The sequence below is a fragment of the Pyrus communis genome, chromosome 1, assembly GCF_041283825.1.
Source record: "Pyrus communis isolate YQ-2024b chromosome 1, ASM4128382v1, whole genome shotgun sequence".
NCBI lineage: Eukaryota > Viridiplantae > Streptophyta > Magnoliopsida > Rosales > Rosaceae > Pyrus > Pyrus communis.
Window position 1 is genome coordinate 1,296,999 of NC_142565.1, and position 15,720 is coordinate 1,312,718.

Genomic DNA, 15,720 nt, shown 5'->3' on the forward strand with positions numbered 1-15,720 from the left:
AGATAAGTAGTTAAAGACAGATATTTTTTGGTGAGAAATTCAGTTCAAACTTAGGAATGAACGAGATATGGTTAAACAAACGCAGGAGATTAGTGTGTATGTCAAGCGTTTTTACATCTAACGGAAATTATCATTCTACACCTAAAAGGAAATGGTAAATCCATCACGTCTAACAGTACAAAGGCAGTTAGAAACTATAGTGATGTATGGTAGAATTATGTGGTTTAGCATGTGGCATTGATTTTTTTATTTTGATAAACAATAGGATAATCTACACTAAATTTATCTAAGTTACGTGAAGGGAATTCGTACATAGTACCCCAAGTACATAGACAAATACTCTCATCCAACTGAGCTAGATTGACCACAACATCAAAATAGTAAAAGAATGAAACGCAATTTCTAGGTCCCAACATCAAGCAAGGAGACGAGTACTTTAAAAAAAAAAAAAAAAATACCTAGACACAAAGTTCAAGATCACATCAACACAAATTAAGCTTTAGACGTTTTTGAATCGAAAAGATACCGATCTCGTCACTTGTCCCGAAGAGGTGGGATTCACCCTCACAACATGTTCTACCCATATAACATGTCCTGATTTTCTCATCTACTCTATAATTTTGTGCATTTAAGCTAAAGCTAGACTAAATCATGGACCGGCAGTCAAACACAAAGTCCTCTTCTTCTTGTAGTTGGCTTTGAAGCAAGCCTGCCTCAGCCTCTTGGCTCTCTCCGGCAACTCCATGTCCGGCAGCTGCTCTAAAAGCCTCTTGTGCTCCTCCAGCATCCTCAGCTCATTCGTCAATCCCATCCCCTGCATCATGCATTTCAACAGTCAATCCCTACACTAATATAACTTCCCAAAACGAAACTTATCATCACAGTCATACGGGTCAAGCATCATAAATCTATTTTGGAGTCATTCTCATCGCATCACATGTTTCTTAATATGTAAGATATATCGGAGATTTTTTAAGACCTAAAAAAAGCAATTTCAAACCCCCTTTTAACATTTGGTCCATAAACTATGTAATCTCGCAATTGCATCATTGAAACAAAGGAAACCTAGTCACTGTTTAAAGAAATGTATTGAGGAAAACCCTTTTATAGTATATATCTCGTCTCATGACAAGTAAAATATATTAACATGAAACTATACTACGATGACACCGAAATCTTTCCCGTTTCGAGGGAAATCGGCAGCATTGGACAAAAAAGGAACTACAACTAAGGCTTTAGTTTCAATCATTAGCATAGAATATTTTGACATATATAATACAAAATTCCTATAAATTAGAAGGAAAAGGCACTAAATATCATATGACAAGTTGACAACATGAACATGCAAACGTACCTTAACATTTTCAATGAGAGCATTCAAGCTCCTGAGCTTTCTGTGCGGCCACCTCATGATATTCAGTTCCCTGCACCTCCTCTTCAAAACCGTTAATCCCACCTTCAATTCCTTGGCCGCCTGAGTTATCGGCACGTCGAAATACTTCTGAATCTCGTCCAATTCCAATGGAGCAGCGGACATTCTCTTAGAGCAACTCCCATTTTTTGTCATGCCTTCCCCATCGTATTTCCCCCAACTTTCCATCCCCCAATCAAGCATCCTGAAAACATCACCCGAATCACCCGAAACAATGGATTCCGCCATTATTGTCAGGGGATTTTAATCAACCACCTCGTAATCAAAAGGTGATGGAAGAGCAGCATCGTCCAAAATATAGTCCCAGATGCCTAAATCCTCAAAATCTTGAGAACCCATTTGTGGAAGTTGGTTGGGATTGTATTGCAACGGCAATGGGGGTGAAGTAAACTGATTGAAATTTTCAAGCCGTAGACTTTCTAACGCAGCACTGAAAAAGTAAATAACCCATGTTCTAACTTCTAATAACCATAAAACATATACATACACACAAATTAACACACACACACATATATATATATGGCATTCTTCAAATAAATGGAAGACCAAAGGGCAAAATAAAAAAGTACATATGTTTTGATCATCTTACCTTTGATCCTGACATAGGTCCTGGTAGTACGGTATGGAGGAGTTAAACTCATGTGGGTCGGTCTCAATTTTTGGAACCAGATATTGGGAGAAAATGGAATCCGCCATTGGAGAGTTTTGGAGAGCTTACAGAATCACTAGAGAGAGTGGAGAACTAACCAGAAGAGAAGAGAGTATAAATTTGATTGAATCGGGAAGGAGAGATGGGATGAGAATTAAAGTTCGTGCAGACGCTCTCAAAAGGGGTACTTACTAAATGGGAAATTTTATTTGTGAGCAATTACCAATCACAAAAGGGGCCGCACCATGCCTTAATTATGAATATAATGTTCAAGAATAATTGACTTGGTTATGGCTTAATTATGAATTTGAGTGTTGCATATTAGTAATGGGAATGATTTTGATATCAAATGTGTACGTAACGATGATGGTTTTGATACTGAATGCGTAAGTAATGTGAATGAGTTTTATACCGAATGTGGAGATGAGGTGGATATATACGTTTGGATACCTACCGCAGAGGTGATGGACCGTGTATGCATGTGGAGGCATATGCAATGCATGCATAAATAAATGGTGTGCGCTTTTGTTCACTATACTCAAGTGGTGGTAATGTTCACCACCCTACTTATCATCGTTGAGTTAGTTTTAATTTTAATATTTATGTTTATCCACTTTACAGATCTCGAAATTTAAATTCATCAAACGATGGTAAATAAAACGGTGAAATCACCATCACTTGAGGATGGTAAGCAAAAAATATTCTCTCAATAAATGTATGAACATGAATGGCCCAAAGAACCAGAAAATTTGACGAGAGGATAGGATAGGAGGCTACTGAACGATTAACGATGTAGTAGACATTAATTCACATTAAAATGTGCTTAATTACGGTTCTAATTGTTACCATCTGTTAATTAATTAATTGGAGGTTTTTTACTTTTAATTTTTCATTTAACCACCCGCTCTTGTTCATTATAATTGTTTTTTTTTTTAAAAAAAATTAGAGACAATTTTCTATATTATTCTAGAAAGAAAGAGGGAGTGGGTGTGAATCAAGCCACGCTGAGTTGTAAATTTTTTATTTTTTTTATAACTATCACGATAATCCATTTTTAGGGATTGAGAAGATTCAAAGATTCATTTTGGTCTGACTCTCAACACCATCATATGTGATTCAAGTTCGTTATAGACTAAGGATGCTATACGTAAACTTGAATTCTTTTCATATGTATGTAAGAATTTATATCTTAGTAATTGGTAATTAATTATTATCATTGTAATATAATTTAAAATTCATATTATGAACAAAAAAGAATGCATAAATTAGAAATTTTAACTAAGTCGTTCAAACAGAATGCATTGATTAATGACATGACATAGACGATGCCTATGGACACACTACGACATGGACGTAGATCTAACAAGTGTAAGTGTATGGTTTCACTTTTAATAACGTCCAAACCTTTTGTTTAAAACCCCCACATCTACCGATTGAGAGATGTAATGTCCACGTTGGGAGACAATGTTGGTATGACAGTTTGGTTGCTAAAGCTCCAAATGTAGGTATTACCTCTTAAAATGGTCTTTTGATTTCCTTGCTAGCTAACGCCAGGAAGGTACCGTCCAGTTACCAACAGTATACCAAATGAATTATAAAACCCTGCAAGCAAATTTAAGCAAAGTCTATGCTGACTTGAGGTTCAAACCGAACAACGTTTCAGCGAAGAAACTTACAAATCCACGACGAACGTTCAAAATTCATGACCGATCGAGATGCTTTAACAAGTCATTTGATTTTCTGTTTTCGCAAAGAACGAAAATAGGCAAACGACTGCGTGAGTCCGGCCGATCAAGGAGATTGAAAAACAATCGGACTTTGCCGTATACAAAACACTTCACAGAAGTTGGTACACTCAAACAAAATGCAAAAGTGCTACTCTTAACACATTTTCCGTACCATGTTTGTAAGTCGTTCAACAATATCTCCATGCTAATGCCGGATGCTGTCGTTGATTCATTTGTTCCACACATAACTAGCTTATTAGCTGTTTTTACTCGGAATCGTTTAAATCAGCTGGCTTCTCAACTAGCATGGGCCTGCGGTGGTCACTATTCCGTACATGACTAAGTGCATTAGCCGCAAAACGCAAGGCATAAATGGCGGAACCTAGAGCTGGGGAGCCACCACCAGCCTCGGTCAGTGAATCTTGCAACCTATTCTCCTCTTTCCGCAGAGACTTTTCTGAGTTTTTTCTTGCAATAGCGCCGCCAAGCTCCCTGTATATAACATTCTCCCCAAGTCCTCCACTGCCGTGAATAAAACCTAAATGTGTGCTGTGCTCGCTTGCCAGCAGACCTTCTGAACTGGGTGGCTACAAACTTCAGGTCCTCTGCTTTTAAAGTAAACGCTTCAACTTCACAACAAGCACGGGAAGTACGTGTGGAGTTGGGAAAATAAACAATGATGCGCTGGGATCAACAAACCATGTGAGAAGTTCTTCGCAACGGAAGTCACCAACCTTGAGATCTGCAGAACTGGAGTGTCTTCCATCACTCACGGTGGTACTCAATACCGTACCTCACATTATCAACACCAACGATTCCACTGGATCTCCTTCCCGAACAATGTAGCTTCCCTCCGAAAAGAGAATTGGCTTCAGACTGTCATACAGTATATTCAACAGTGGTTCCTCCATATTTTCGAAGAATGGCACCTTCAAAATTAAATGAAATATTATCAAGAAACAGTCACAAAATCTAACCCAACACTTATACTAAACAGACTCAGTCTCGATGACGCTCAAGTCCCTTTGTTTTGTTCGGAATGTAAGTTAGGAAATTCTGAATGAAACTGATCATATTGGGACAATTGAAAAGAACTCACTTTAAGGATTGCACCCATGCAAATATATCGCTTCGTATCACTCCTGAGATCCCTGGGAAGACTCAGAAAAAAATTCTCCATGCTAACTCCTGTGTTTTCTTGCCATCGGTCACTTTGGATTGCACCCATGCAAACATATCGCTTCGTATCACACTGGCATGATTTTTACATGCTTCACTCCAGCAAGTTACGTTCCTTTCTATAGAAAACAAATACCAAAAGGCTCCGACAACCTACAGGGCCAACAAAGGATCGTCAGAATCTGCACAAATTTCCTAATTATACATTGGTAAAGCATCAATTCTGCAAGAAAACATGGGAAATGGTTACGAGACTTACATGACTAGCGAGCATGTATAGAAAGAGATTAACCCATGCAGTTCCAGCGAGGATGCCCGAATTACTTGTAGCTTTTTTCAATAAGGAACATATGCGAAGGAACCTCAGCACATATTGAAAGACAACTATGAAGTTCAATGATTTTGTTGCACCCAAAACCCTTGAAGCATTTAGTTTTGGAACAATAGCAAAAAAGAGGACCTGAACACATTGATGCAAAGCTAATGAGTCCACAAATGCGGTCATATAATATAACTAAAGGTGAAGCGAGATGAAATTCCTGACCTGTGGCAGTGGAAGAATCATAAATACGTCTGCCGGGAAGTAGAAGAACAAATATCTCCATGCAATTGCCCGCATCTCTTTAAACAACTCAACTCTTCCAGAAGCTTGAGAAGAAAGACTGACAATAGCAGCACGGAATTGAAAAACCATATGGATTATATAAAAGAAATCAACGAGGAACCGCAAAACAACAACTGGAGGTCCCCAGTGTTGTGTCCAATCTAAGGCACTTCTTCTGAACATTAAAAACAAGGATATAAAAGAACAACGGATCCAGTGAGAGCGCAATTACACAAAAAGTTAGATATACATCATTCAACCTTCGGATATAATCCCTACAGGTGTCTAACATAAAACTCCATGGTAAGAGGTCATTGTTTCTCCAACTCTCTTAATATAATCCCTACAGGTGTCTAACATATTCATACCTAACGATTTTCCATAAAATGGTGACGAAAGGGATAACTTGTACAAATCTTTACGTTTTCCAATTTGATCCGATCCATTCGTTTGCAGAACTATTTACTCGTTCGCAGACATTTCTGGAACACTTCTAACAGAGGGACAGATAGTCAATTTTGAAAGAACTTATTGTCAACCTCTTTCAGATATGAACCTGTCTGATTCAGAAGAAACTATTCTTTTTTAGCTTTTTTCGGACAAACGATAGAATAGTTATACTAAATTCATCTGACCGCCATTACCAGAAATCTTAATCTAGTAGTTATCTGCAGGGAGAAAGAAGACAGTTTGTGGATAAAACGCTCAAACCATAGAGAGAGAGAGAGAGAAGACGAAGACTTCAAGTCAACTGCACCGGCCTTGCAAGTCGAGAAATGTAGTTAGTGCAGGAACCTTCAATACTGAGCTCCTGTGGACCAAGGATTCTCCTCTTGGTTCTTTGTAAACCCCTCTCCTCGATTACCAATCGATAATCGACCTTGACTGAATGCGCGGGTGGAAGGACGAAGGCGACTTAAGAATGTAAGAATTAACACACTAACCAAGATTAAAACTTGAACTACAACCTAATAAGAACTAACCAGAATTTGTGTGTGAGTGAACCAAGAAGAAAACATACCTGCAGAAGTTCCCGAACTAGAAGCCATAGAGCTAAGCTTTCAGTGAGCCTTCTTCTCTCTTGCAGAAAATCAAGAACTCAACTTACAATAGGTTTAAGTCTCACTATGAGCGTGTATCCTGTGAGAGAAGAGGCCACTCTATATATATATATATATATATATATATAATCTTTTCCATTCCAGAAAAGGATTCCCTATTAAAATCCTTATAGAAAACAAATACTTGCTTTACTTGTTCCATAAGAACTGATCCTAATGCTATGCAAAACCTTTCTTCGTTAAGGACTAGCAATCCTCTTATCAATAATACTTTTCTACCAAACTAAATACCCATAGCCGGTCCCTAAAACTTCTCTATCTCATGCTCATTCTAACAAAGAATTCAAAAAGGGATGTAAAAGGTGAAAGGGAAGGTTCTTATTTACAGAACCACGAAATCGAGAGGCTCAGATGCGGCGTCATCCAATATCTGCTAGATGCTAAGCAAGTCCGATATCGACTGACCAAAGGTAAAAAAATTTCAGTAAAACGAAGGGAAAATGTAATCCTTTCTCTCATATTCCGTAAAATGAGAAGAAAAAAAAAAAAAAAATTCGGACATTGCCATATGCAACACACATTTTACAGAAGTTGGTACACTCAACAAAATGTGGCTCCCGACCATTATGCTGTTACACTTTTCTTCCTTTTTATCAATTAAAACAGTTTCTCGATTACATTTACAAGAAGACGACGACCAATCATATAACTTAATCGAAACCTCTACATACCTATTATCGCTCTTCAGCAGTAAAATCAGGCTCCGCCGGCTTCTGAAGTAGCATGGCCGGTAGTCTCTCTGGCATCCTTGCCTTCCGCGTACCACTACGCCGTATATTACGCAGTACATTAGCAGCAAAACGTGAGGCATAAATGGTGGCCCCTAGACTTGGGGAGCTGACCCCAGCCTTGGCCAGTGCATCTTGCAGCCTATTCTCCTCTTCCTGCAGAGACTCTTCTAGCTTCTTCTTCATATGGCGGCGCCACGCTGCTTGTATAAAAGTAGCTGCCCAAGTCCTCCACTGCTGTGAGTAGAACCTGAATGTGTGCCGGAGCTGCTTTCTGTGGAGTAGCCTGAACTGAGAGGCTACGAACTTCATGTCATCCGCTTTTAAAGCAAAGGCTTCAACTTCACTAAGGGATTGGAGAGTTCTGGTCGAGGTTGGAAGATTAACTGATGTGTGGGGATCAAGAGCCCATGTCAAAAGTTCTTCGCCGCAAAAGTCACCGGCCTTGAGATATTCAGAGTTGAAAAAACCGGTTCTTCCACCAATTATGGTCATAGCCAATAGCCTGCCCCGCATAATGAAGAGCATTTCATCCACTGGGTCTCCCTCCCGAACAATATGAGTTGCCACTGTATATAGTACCGGCTTGAGACGGTCACACATTGCATAGAACAGTCGTTCATCCATTTTCTCAAACATAGGCACCTTTAATGCAGTCAAGGAAAAAGTAAGAATCCATATCTAGTGGTTTGAAAGACATACTAAGATGACAATAACATAATGGTGAAGAAACTCACTCTCATAAGCAGAGGCAAACAGACATGGCGCTTTGTATCACTCCTGAGTTCCCTGGGAAGACTCAGAAAAAAATTCTCCATGCTAACTCCTGTGTTTTCTTGCCATTGGTCTCTTTGGTATTCCCGAATACGCTTCTTGAGATGAGGGGGAAGTGCATAAGAGGCCATCCAATATTCTCTCTCTTCCTCCTTAGATCTCATATCCGCCAATCTTGCAGTTTTCAACTGCAAATATGTCTGTGATCCACAACAAGATACACTTATTAATCAATCATATCCTAAACAACGTTAAACAAACGTGTCATACAAGTTTGGTTTATACGTATATCCAAACAATATATGCATGACGAATTGGTCATTAGAGATTAGACTAAAGAATTGGAGGGACATTATATGTATGCCACATAACTGAGAGCGATTACATGGACTAAATACCACCTACCTGCATATTTCCAATTAGAGATGACAACAGTACCAACCCAGAAAGTGAAACGAAAACTGCGTAGTAGACTTCCCAAACATATGTACTCGTTTTGAGGCCTTGACCGAGGGAGCTGCAGAATATAAGGCTCAAATATATGAGAAGCTAGTCTAAATAGTGCAGACAAAAATCCTTAACGAACAAATGCGATAGGATGAAATGTTGAACCTCAAATTTTGCAGTCCCCACCAAACGCAGTAAGAAATCTTTTCTATGAAATCTGCTGAGTCGTTCACAACACCGGATTCAAGGGCATCAGCGTATATTCCAAAATTAAAAGGTGTGGAGCTTGGTATCTTTGTAGAGCAAGAGTCGTTGGGAAAAGATCTAGCTCCGAAGGTGTCATCACAAAATAAAGAACAATGTACACCTGTATGATTTTGACATGCTTCACTCCAGCAACTTACGTTCCTTTCTATAGAAAAGAGGTACCAAAAGGCTCCAACAACCTACAGGGCCAACAAACCACACTGGATTGTCATAATCTGCACAAATTTCCTAATTATACATTGGTAAAGCATCAATTCTGCAAGAAAACATGGGAAATGGTTACGGGACTTACATGACTAGCAAGCATGTATAGAAAGAGATTAACCCATGCAGTTCCAGCGAGGATGCCCGAATTACTGGTAACTTTTTTCAATAAGGAACAGATGCGAAGGAGCCTCAGCACATATTGAAAGACAACTATGAAGTTCAACGATTTTGTTGCACCCAAAACCCTTGAAGCATTTAGTTTTGGAACAATAGCAAAAATGAGGACCTGAACACGTTGATGCAAAGCTTATGAGTCCACAAATGCAGTCATATAATATACCTAAGGGTGAAGGGAGATGAAATTCCTGACCTGTGGCAGTGGAAGAATCACAAATACGTCTGCCGGGAAGTAGAAGAACAAATATCTCCATGCAATTGCCCGCATCTGTTTAAACAACTCAACTCTTCCAGAAGCTTGAGAAGAAAGACAACGAATAGCAGCACGGAATTGAAAAACCAGATGGATTATATATAAGAAATCGACGAGGAACCGCAAAACAACGACTGGAGTCCCCAGTGTTGTGTCCAATCTAAGGCACTTCTTCTGAACATTAAAAACAAGGATATAACAGAATAACGGATCCAGTGAGAGCGCAATTACACAAAAAATTAGATACACATCATTCAACCTTCGGATCTCCCGCGGGCCAAGTCGACTCCTCTTGGAACCCAAAACTTCATGGTAAGCGGTCATTGTTTCTCCAACCCTCCTAATATAATCCATCAATATCCTCTTCAAACCCACGTCCCAAAGATAGAATAATTATACTAAATTATCCGCAGGAAGAGAGACGACAGTTTGTGGATAAAAAGCTCAAACCATAGAGAGAGAGAGAGAGAGAGGAGACGAATACTTCAAGTCAACTGCGACGGCCTTTCAAGTTAAGAAATGTAAATAGTGCAGGAACCTTCAATATTGAGCTCCTGTGTACCAAGACTTATCCTCTTGGCTCTTTGCAAACCCCTCCTCGATTACCAATCGATAATCGAAGGCGATCGGATATGCGGGTGGAAGGACGAAGGCGACTTAAGAATTCAGACAAGGATGTAAAAGATGAAAGGGAAGGCTCTTGATTACAGAACAAAGAAATCGAGAGGCTAAGATGTGGCGTCATCCAATTGCTCCTAGATGCTAAGCAAGTATCAATATTGACGGACCAAAGGTAAAAAAATTTCAGTAAAACGAAAGAAAACTGTAATCCTTTCTCTCATATTCCGTAAAATGAGAAAAAAAGAATTGGACATTGCCATATACAACACACATTTTACAGAAGTTGGTACACTCAACAAAATGCAGCTCTCTACCATTATGCTGTTACACTTTTCTTCCTTCCTTTTTAACAGTTAAAAACGGTTTCTCGGTTACATTTTACAACAAGAAGACGACTGATCATATAACTTAATCAAAACCTCTATATACCTATTACTGCTCTTCAGCAGTAAAATCAGGCTCCGCCGGCTTCTGAAGTAGCATCGCCGGTAGTCTCTCTGGCACCCTTGCCTTCCGCGTACCACTACGCCGTATAGTACGCAGTATATTAGCAGCAAAACGTGAGGCATAAATGGTGGCCCCTAGACTTGGGGAGCTGACCCCAGCCTTGGCCAGTGCATCTTGCAGCCTATTCTCCTCTTCCTGCAGAGACTCTTCTAGCTTCTTCTTCATATGACGGCGCCACGCTGCTTGTATAAAAGTAGCTGCCCAAGTCCTCCACTGCTGTGAGTAGAACCTGAATGTGTGCCGGAGCTGCTTGCTGTGGAGTCGCCTGAACTGAGAGGCTACAAACTTCAAGTCATCCGCTTTTAAAGCAAAGGCTTCGACTTCACTAAGGGCTTGGACAGTTCTGGTTGAGATTGGAAGATTAGCTGATGTGTGGGGATCAAGAGCCCATGTCAAAAGTTCTTCGCCGCAAAAGTCACCGGCCTTGAGATATTCAGAGTTGAAGAAACCGGTTCTTCCACCATTCGTGGTCATAGTCAATAGCCTGCCCCGCATAATAAAGAGCATTTCATCCACTGGGTCTCCCTCCCTAACGATATAGCTTTCCTCTGTATATAGTACCGGCTTGAGACGGTCACACATTGCATCGAGCAGTTGTTCATCCATTTTCTCGAACATTGGCACCTTTAATGCAGTCAAGGAAGAGTAAGAATCAATATCTAGTGGTTCGAATGCACATTAAGATGACAACAACAATTGTGGAGAAACTTACTCTCATAAGCAGAGCCAAACAGAGATGGCGCTTTATGTCCCTTCTAAGATCCTTGGGAAGATTACATATCAAATTCTCTTCATCAACACCTCTGGTTTCTTGCCATTTATATTGTTCATACCGCCTGATGCGCTCTCTCAAATTCTCAGGTAGCAAGCGGTGGGACATCCATTGTTCTGCATCTCTCCTTTTCACTCTCATTTCCTCCAATCTTGTGGTTGTAGATTGCAAATATGTCTGTTTCAAAAATTTAAAGTCCATCAGAACCTCACGACAGAAACAGAAACGATATGTCAATCCAGTAAAACTACAGGCACAACATTAAGTACCAACCTGCATATTTCCGATGAGAAATGAAAATAGCACCAACCCAGCGATAGAAATGAAGACTGCAAAGCAGATTTCCCATACATATGTACTGGTTGCAAGGTTCTGACCAAGTGAACTGCAAAATGAAAATATCGAGAATCAATATGAAATAAAGATACTGTATCAAGTATAAAATACTCGTTTCATAAGTCAACTCTACTGAGCTCATCATCAGAAGACCCTAAGAATGCAGACAAAGACAAGTTGTATAGGCACACCTCAAATTCCGTAGGCCCCACCAAAAGCAGTAAAAGAATTTCTGAGGAAAATCTGTGCTTGACTCAACAATACCAGATTGAAGGGCATCAAGGAATATTCCAAAATCAAACTGTGTTTTATCTTCATCTTGTATCGGGCAGGAAGAATTTAAGAATTTGATCTTACTAAAAGCATTCAAGCTCACGGTATCACAGTATAAATCCTTGAGCGAGCATATGGTTGTATTGTTCCCACATGCTGCTTTCCAGCACTTGGTTTCACGTTCTATAGAGAACAAGTACCAAAAAGCTCCCAATACCTAAGAACAGCATATCACTTGAAAATCAAAAGATTCAAAGAAGAAGGACAATTATATTGTAGCTATGAATATCACGATCAAACTTACATGACTGGCGAGCATGTAAAGAAAAAGATTAAATGCAGCTCCTGCCCAAGCAGTTTCGGTCAGTATACCAGAAGCCCTTGTGACTTCTCTATACAATGGATATATCCGTATAAACCTTGGAAAATACTGGAACAGAACAACAAACTTCAACAAATTCTTTGTATTCAACGTTTTTGAGCCTCCCAGTTTTGGAATGAAAATTAGAATAACCACCTGGAAATATTTCATAGTATCATTAGGGGTCCAAAGCAGAATCAAAATAATGCACAAACATTCTAATCTAAACAAGACATCGACTACCACTAACCACACTATATGCCGAATTTAAAGTGCAGATACTACATACAATTAAGTAACATACGCAACACCAAAAGTATACACAATATTGGGCCAAAATGATTACACATCATGTGCAGAGAGAGTACAGATTGTGCATAAAGATACCCCTCAACCCGCCATATTAGATGAGTAACTGAACAGTAAATTAATGCACCTCATAAAAAGTAGGAAGGGTTAGCTTACTTGTGGGAGAGGAAGGACTGCAAGAATGTCAATTAGGAAGTATGATGAGAGATACCTCCTTGCAATAGCCCAAGCATCTTCAACTAAAACACCTCTTCCAAACACTCGAGAAGAAGGAGCAATAAATCCAGTACGAAACTGGAAAATTATGTGAACAATATAAAATATATCTGTGAATGAACGCAAAACACTAGCTGTTATCTCCATCTTCCTGTCCAAACCAAGGCACTTTTTCTTATCATCGATCACAGGGATGTAAAAGAACAAAGGATCAAGGGAGACGGCAATAATACATGCCAATACAAATATCTTATTCCACTTCTGAAGGAATGGGCCTTGAGGATCAAGAATTCCACTACCAAAGCTGTTGCCGACAACACTGTCAATTGAATAAGATTTCCATGACTTCTTAATCCGCTCAGAACCAGATTCCAAGCTTCTTTGGAATTTGACTGACACCGAGTTAATTGTTCTTCTGAACTTCCCTGGTGGCATGTCATCATCTGGAGAATATAATGGCTCAACATTTTTCTCTGCAGTCCAATCCTGAAACCTGAAACAAGACATTATATTTCCAATTTAAATAACGCAAGGAGGTTTCCAAGCATCTAGCATTACATACAACAGTTAAACATAATTCCGAACGAAAGGACAGGGACAGGGTGGTGGAATTATGTGCCAATGTGCGAACAGAACCAGTGAAAGAAGTGATATTAGCAACAGTGGTGGCACATTATTAGCATCCCATCGCCACCGTGATATAAAACTCCCGGCAAGTACTTCATAGTAGCAGGACAACATAACATCAAAATCCTGACCTATTTGGCCCCAAAAGCCAGGAAATTGCTGTATAGTTGCAAACTAGTCAACATGATAACATGTTTGTAAGGTTATAGTACTAATCGTCAAACTAACCTGACGAACTTCTCTTGCTGAAAATTCATGACTACAACTTGTTTTCGATAGAATCTCCAAACCGAAAGTTAACCTCCGAACGTTTGAATAACCCGAAGAGCTTCCTCGTGCACCACCAAGTTCCCAAAAGCAGTCCCTAGACAACGATTCAAAGTGAAGCAAAATGAGTTCAACATAGAAACTTCGGTAATTTCACAAGATGTTTCGTAGAATTACTCGCCTAAACGCGTTAATAAAGGGGGGAACTTTATCCGAGGTCCAAGAGCAATATCAAAGTGCTGTTTGCCCCCAATTCAAAAAGCAGAAATCGCACTGACGCTCAATATCCATACAAAAATACCTTCATTTGATCAATATCTCCCTAAATTTAGCATCCATTTTTTTTTCATACATTCATAAATTCCTTGCTAACAACAAAATATAATCAAGTAAATAAAAAATATGGTCACAAATGGACCAACGGGACCTCTTGCATTCAAAATTTGAACCAAAAGCCAAAGAATTTCAACAAAAAAACTGATATTTTTGGATTTCCAATTTCATATCCTTTCCAAAAAAGACCAAAAAACTAAATCTTTAACATTCCAAAAACTAAAAATCCAATCTTTGGGGGAAAAACCATGTCACTGAAACAAAAGAAAAAAGGAAAAAAAAAAAGCAAATTGAGGAAAACCCAACAACAAAAACTGCTGATATATAAGAACTCACCAAACAATAAAGTCTGAGAGCCACTAAGAGAACAGATTGTCCACGGCGGAAGAACCCAAACCGAAGCTTCTCCTTGTGATTATCTCCCAAGACCCAGATAGCTTTTCGTGCTTTAATGCTCAATATTCAATCAGTGACGGGGAGAGAGAGAGAGAGAGAGAGAGAGAGAGAGAGAGAGAAAGAGAAATTGATTAGAGAGGAAGAAGAAGCAAAAGAAGAAGAAGACGAAGGTTCTCGGAAATGCGTAGGAAGTGAGTCAGTGGGTCTCTGAGTCAAGTGACTCGACCGCTCCGTCCTGATTAAATTATAGATTTTGAGACAGGCGTTCGGACAGAGACGGGGAGAGAGAGGAAGTCCAACAAAGTTTGTGATTAGGCAGACGAACAAAGTCTTGTGGCCTGGGTCGCACTCCCGTGAACTAAAATATTTTGTGCTCTCTCTCTCTCTCTCTGCGGTTACTATTCGCAACGTTGCGTACGTTCGCCGATGACCGAAAAGTGAATTTGTGCCCGGGTGCTTCCCGGGAGTATGGCTGCTTTGTGTCTTTTTTTTATTGGGATAACTTGATATATATCGAATTTTGTGAGCCATTGGTAGGGTTAGTCCACTTCATTGAAATATGTTCAATAATTGAGATTCCACGTATGTTTATTTATGGTTTGTATCATATTTACCCTTTAGGCTTACGAATTACAGTAAATACACAAAATTTCTTAATTATGGGATTATTTGCGGTCTAACTAATCCCTTAATTGTAGGATTAGTTATAGTCATATGATCACCTCAACCCCCAGTCCGTTTCATCCCTCCTTCTTTCCTTCTTCCAGGCAATTCCCTCCGTTAGATCATGGAATCAATCCTCCTCTTTTTTGTCTCATTTTCATAGGTGATACTTTTATGTTCTTCACTCCAAATTCGTTCCTTTAATGGAGGTATATTATATCATATTTATATTTATATGTTCCACCATGTAGGTTCCCAGAATTTTTCTTCTGATGCAATAGGTAGTTTATTTTTGTTTTGCAGGTAGATTATATCTGCTTTGTAGGTATAGAGCATTTTTTTTCCTATACAATAGGTAGTTACTAGATTATATTGGTTTTGTTTTCTTCATAAATAGTAGGTAGTTACTTGATAATATTTTAGTTTGAGTATTTAAATATTCAAAATTTAAAAACGGAATAAATGATAAAAAAA

General features: G+C 39.2%; 2 protein-coding genes and 2 pseudogenes across 6 annotated transcripts; all 4 read right to left on the minus strand.

The window, feature by feature from the left end:
• Window positions 1-441: 441 nt before the first annotated feature.
• Window positions 442-2,380, minus strand: LOC137719537 (uncharacterized; annotated as a pseudogene). The gene is made up of 3 exons (XR_015967019.1): window positions 2,022-2,380; window positions 1,355-1,862; window positions 442-814 (listed from the first exon to the last, which is right to left on the minus strand). The product of XR_015967019.1 is annotated as an uncharacterized LOC137719537 (transcript).
• Window positions 2,381-3,936: 1,556 nt separating this feature from the next.
• Window positions 3,937-6,018, minus strand: LOC137719444 (cyclic nucleotide-gated ion channel 1-like; annotated as a pseudogene). The gene is made up of 5 exons (XR_015957404.1): window positions 5,705-6,018; window positions 5,532-5,649; window positions 5,247-5,447; window positions 4,908-5,140; window positions 3,937-4,737 (listed from the first exon to the last, which is right to left on the minus strand). The product of XR_015957404.1 is annotated as a cyclic nucleotide-gated ion channel 1-like (transcript).
• A 372-nt stretch (window positions 6,019-6,390) lies between these two features.
• LOC137719447 (cyclic nucleotide-gated ion channel 1-like) lies at window positions 6,391-10,296 on the minus strand. Of its 2 annotated transcripts, XR_015960828.1 has the most exons (8): window positions 9,506-10,278; window positions 9,221-9,421; window positions 8,827-9,107; window positions 8,620-8,731; window positions 8,178-8,414; window positions 7,384-8,085; window positions 6,613-6,671; window positions 6,391-6,506 (listed from the first exon to the last, which is right to left on the minus strand). XR_015960828.1 is itself a non-coding variant. In XM_068458483.2 (6 exons), exons 1-6 carry the CDS (start codon window positions 9,917-9,919, stop codon window positions 7,387-7,389), a joined length of 1,944 nt encoding a protein of 647 aa, XP_068314584.2. In that variant the 5' UTR covers window positions 9,920-10,296; the 3' UTR covers window positions 7,151-7,386. The 2 variants fall into 2 exon arrangements, 1 of the variants encoding a protein (XP_068314584.2); XM_068458483.2 differs by lacking the exons at window positions 6,391-6,506; window positions 6,613-6,671 and having other exon boundaries at window positions 7,151-8,085; window positions 9,506-10,296.
• On the minus strand, window positions 7,151-15,112 carry LOC137719446 (cyclic nucleotide-gated ion channel 1). 2 transcript variants are annotated; one of them, XR_015960826.1, is made up of 9 exons: window positions 14,524-15,112; window positions 13,816-13,951; window positions 12,901-13,453; window positions 12,379-12,591; window positions 11,993-12,291; window positions 11,739-11,850; window positions 11,406-11,642; window positions 10,515-11,317; window positions 7,151-7,289 (listed from the first exon to the last, which is right to left on the minus strand). XR_015960826.1 is itself a non-coding variant. In XM_068458482.2 (8 exons), exons 2-8 carry the CDS (start codon window positions 13,842-13,844, stop codon window positions 10,619-10,621), a joined length of 2,142 nt encoding a protein of 713 aa, XP_068314583.2. In that variant the 5' UTR covers window positions 13,845-13,951; window positions 14,524-15,112; the 3' UTR covers window positions 10,419-10,618. The 2 variants fall into 2 exon arrangements, 1 of the variants encoding a protein (XP_068314583.2); XM_068458482.2 differs by lacking the exon at window positions 7,151-7,289 and having other exon boundaries at window positions 10,419-11,317.
• Window positions 15,113-15,720: the final 608 nt, after the last annotated feature.

Coding starts and splice junctions, on each gene's coding strand:
- LOC137719447 (XM_068458483.2), bottom strand. CDS start 9,919: ATGGATTATATTAGGAGGGTTGGAGAAACAATGACCGCTTACCATGAA. Junction 8,732..8,826: donor TGGGGACTGCAAAATTTGAG/GTTCAACATTTC, acceptor TATATTCTGCAG/CTCCCTCGGTCAAGGCCTCA. Junction 8,415..8,619: donor CTCTAATTGGAAATATGCAG/GTAGGTGGTATT, acceptor TGTGGATCACAG/ACATATTTGCAGTTGAAAAC.
- LOC137719446 (XM_068458482.2), bottom strand. CDS start 13,844: ATGAATTTTCAGCAAGAGAAGTTCGTCAG. Junction 12,592..12,900: donor CAGTCCTTCCTCTCCCACAA/GTAAGCTAACCC, acceptor AAATATTTCCAG/GTGGTTATTCTAATTTTCAT. Junction 11,318..11,405: donor GTTTGGCTCTGCTTATGAGA/GTAAGTTTCTCC, acceptor ACTGCATTAAAG/GTGCCAATGTTCGAGAAAAT.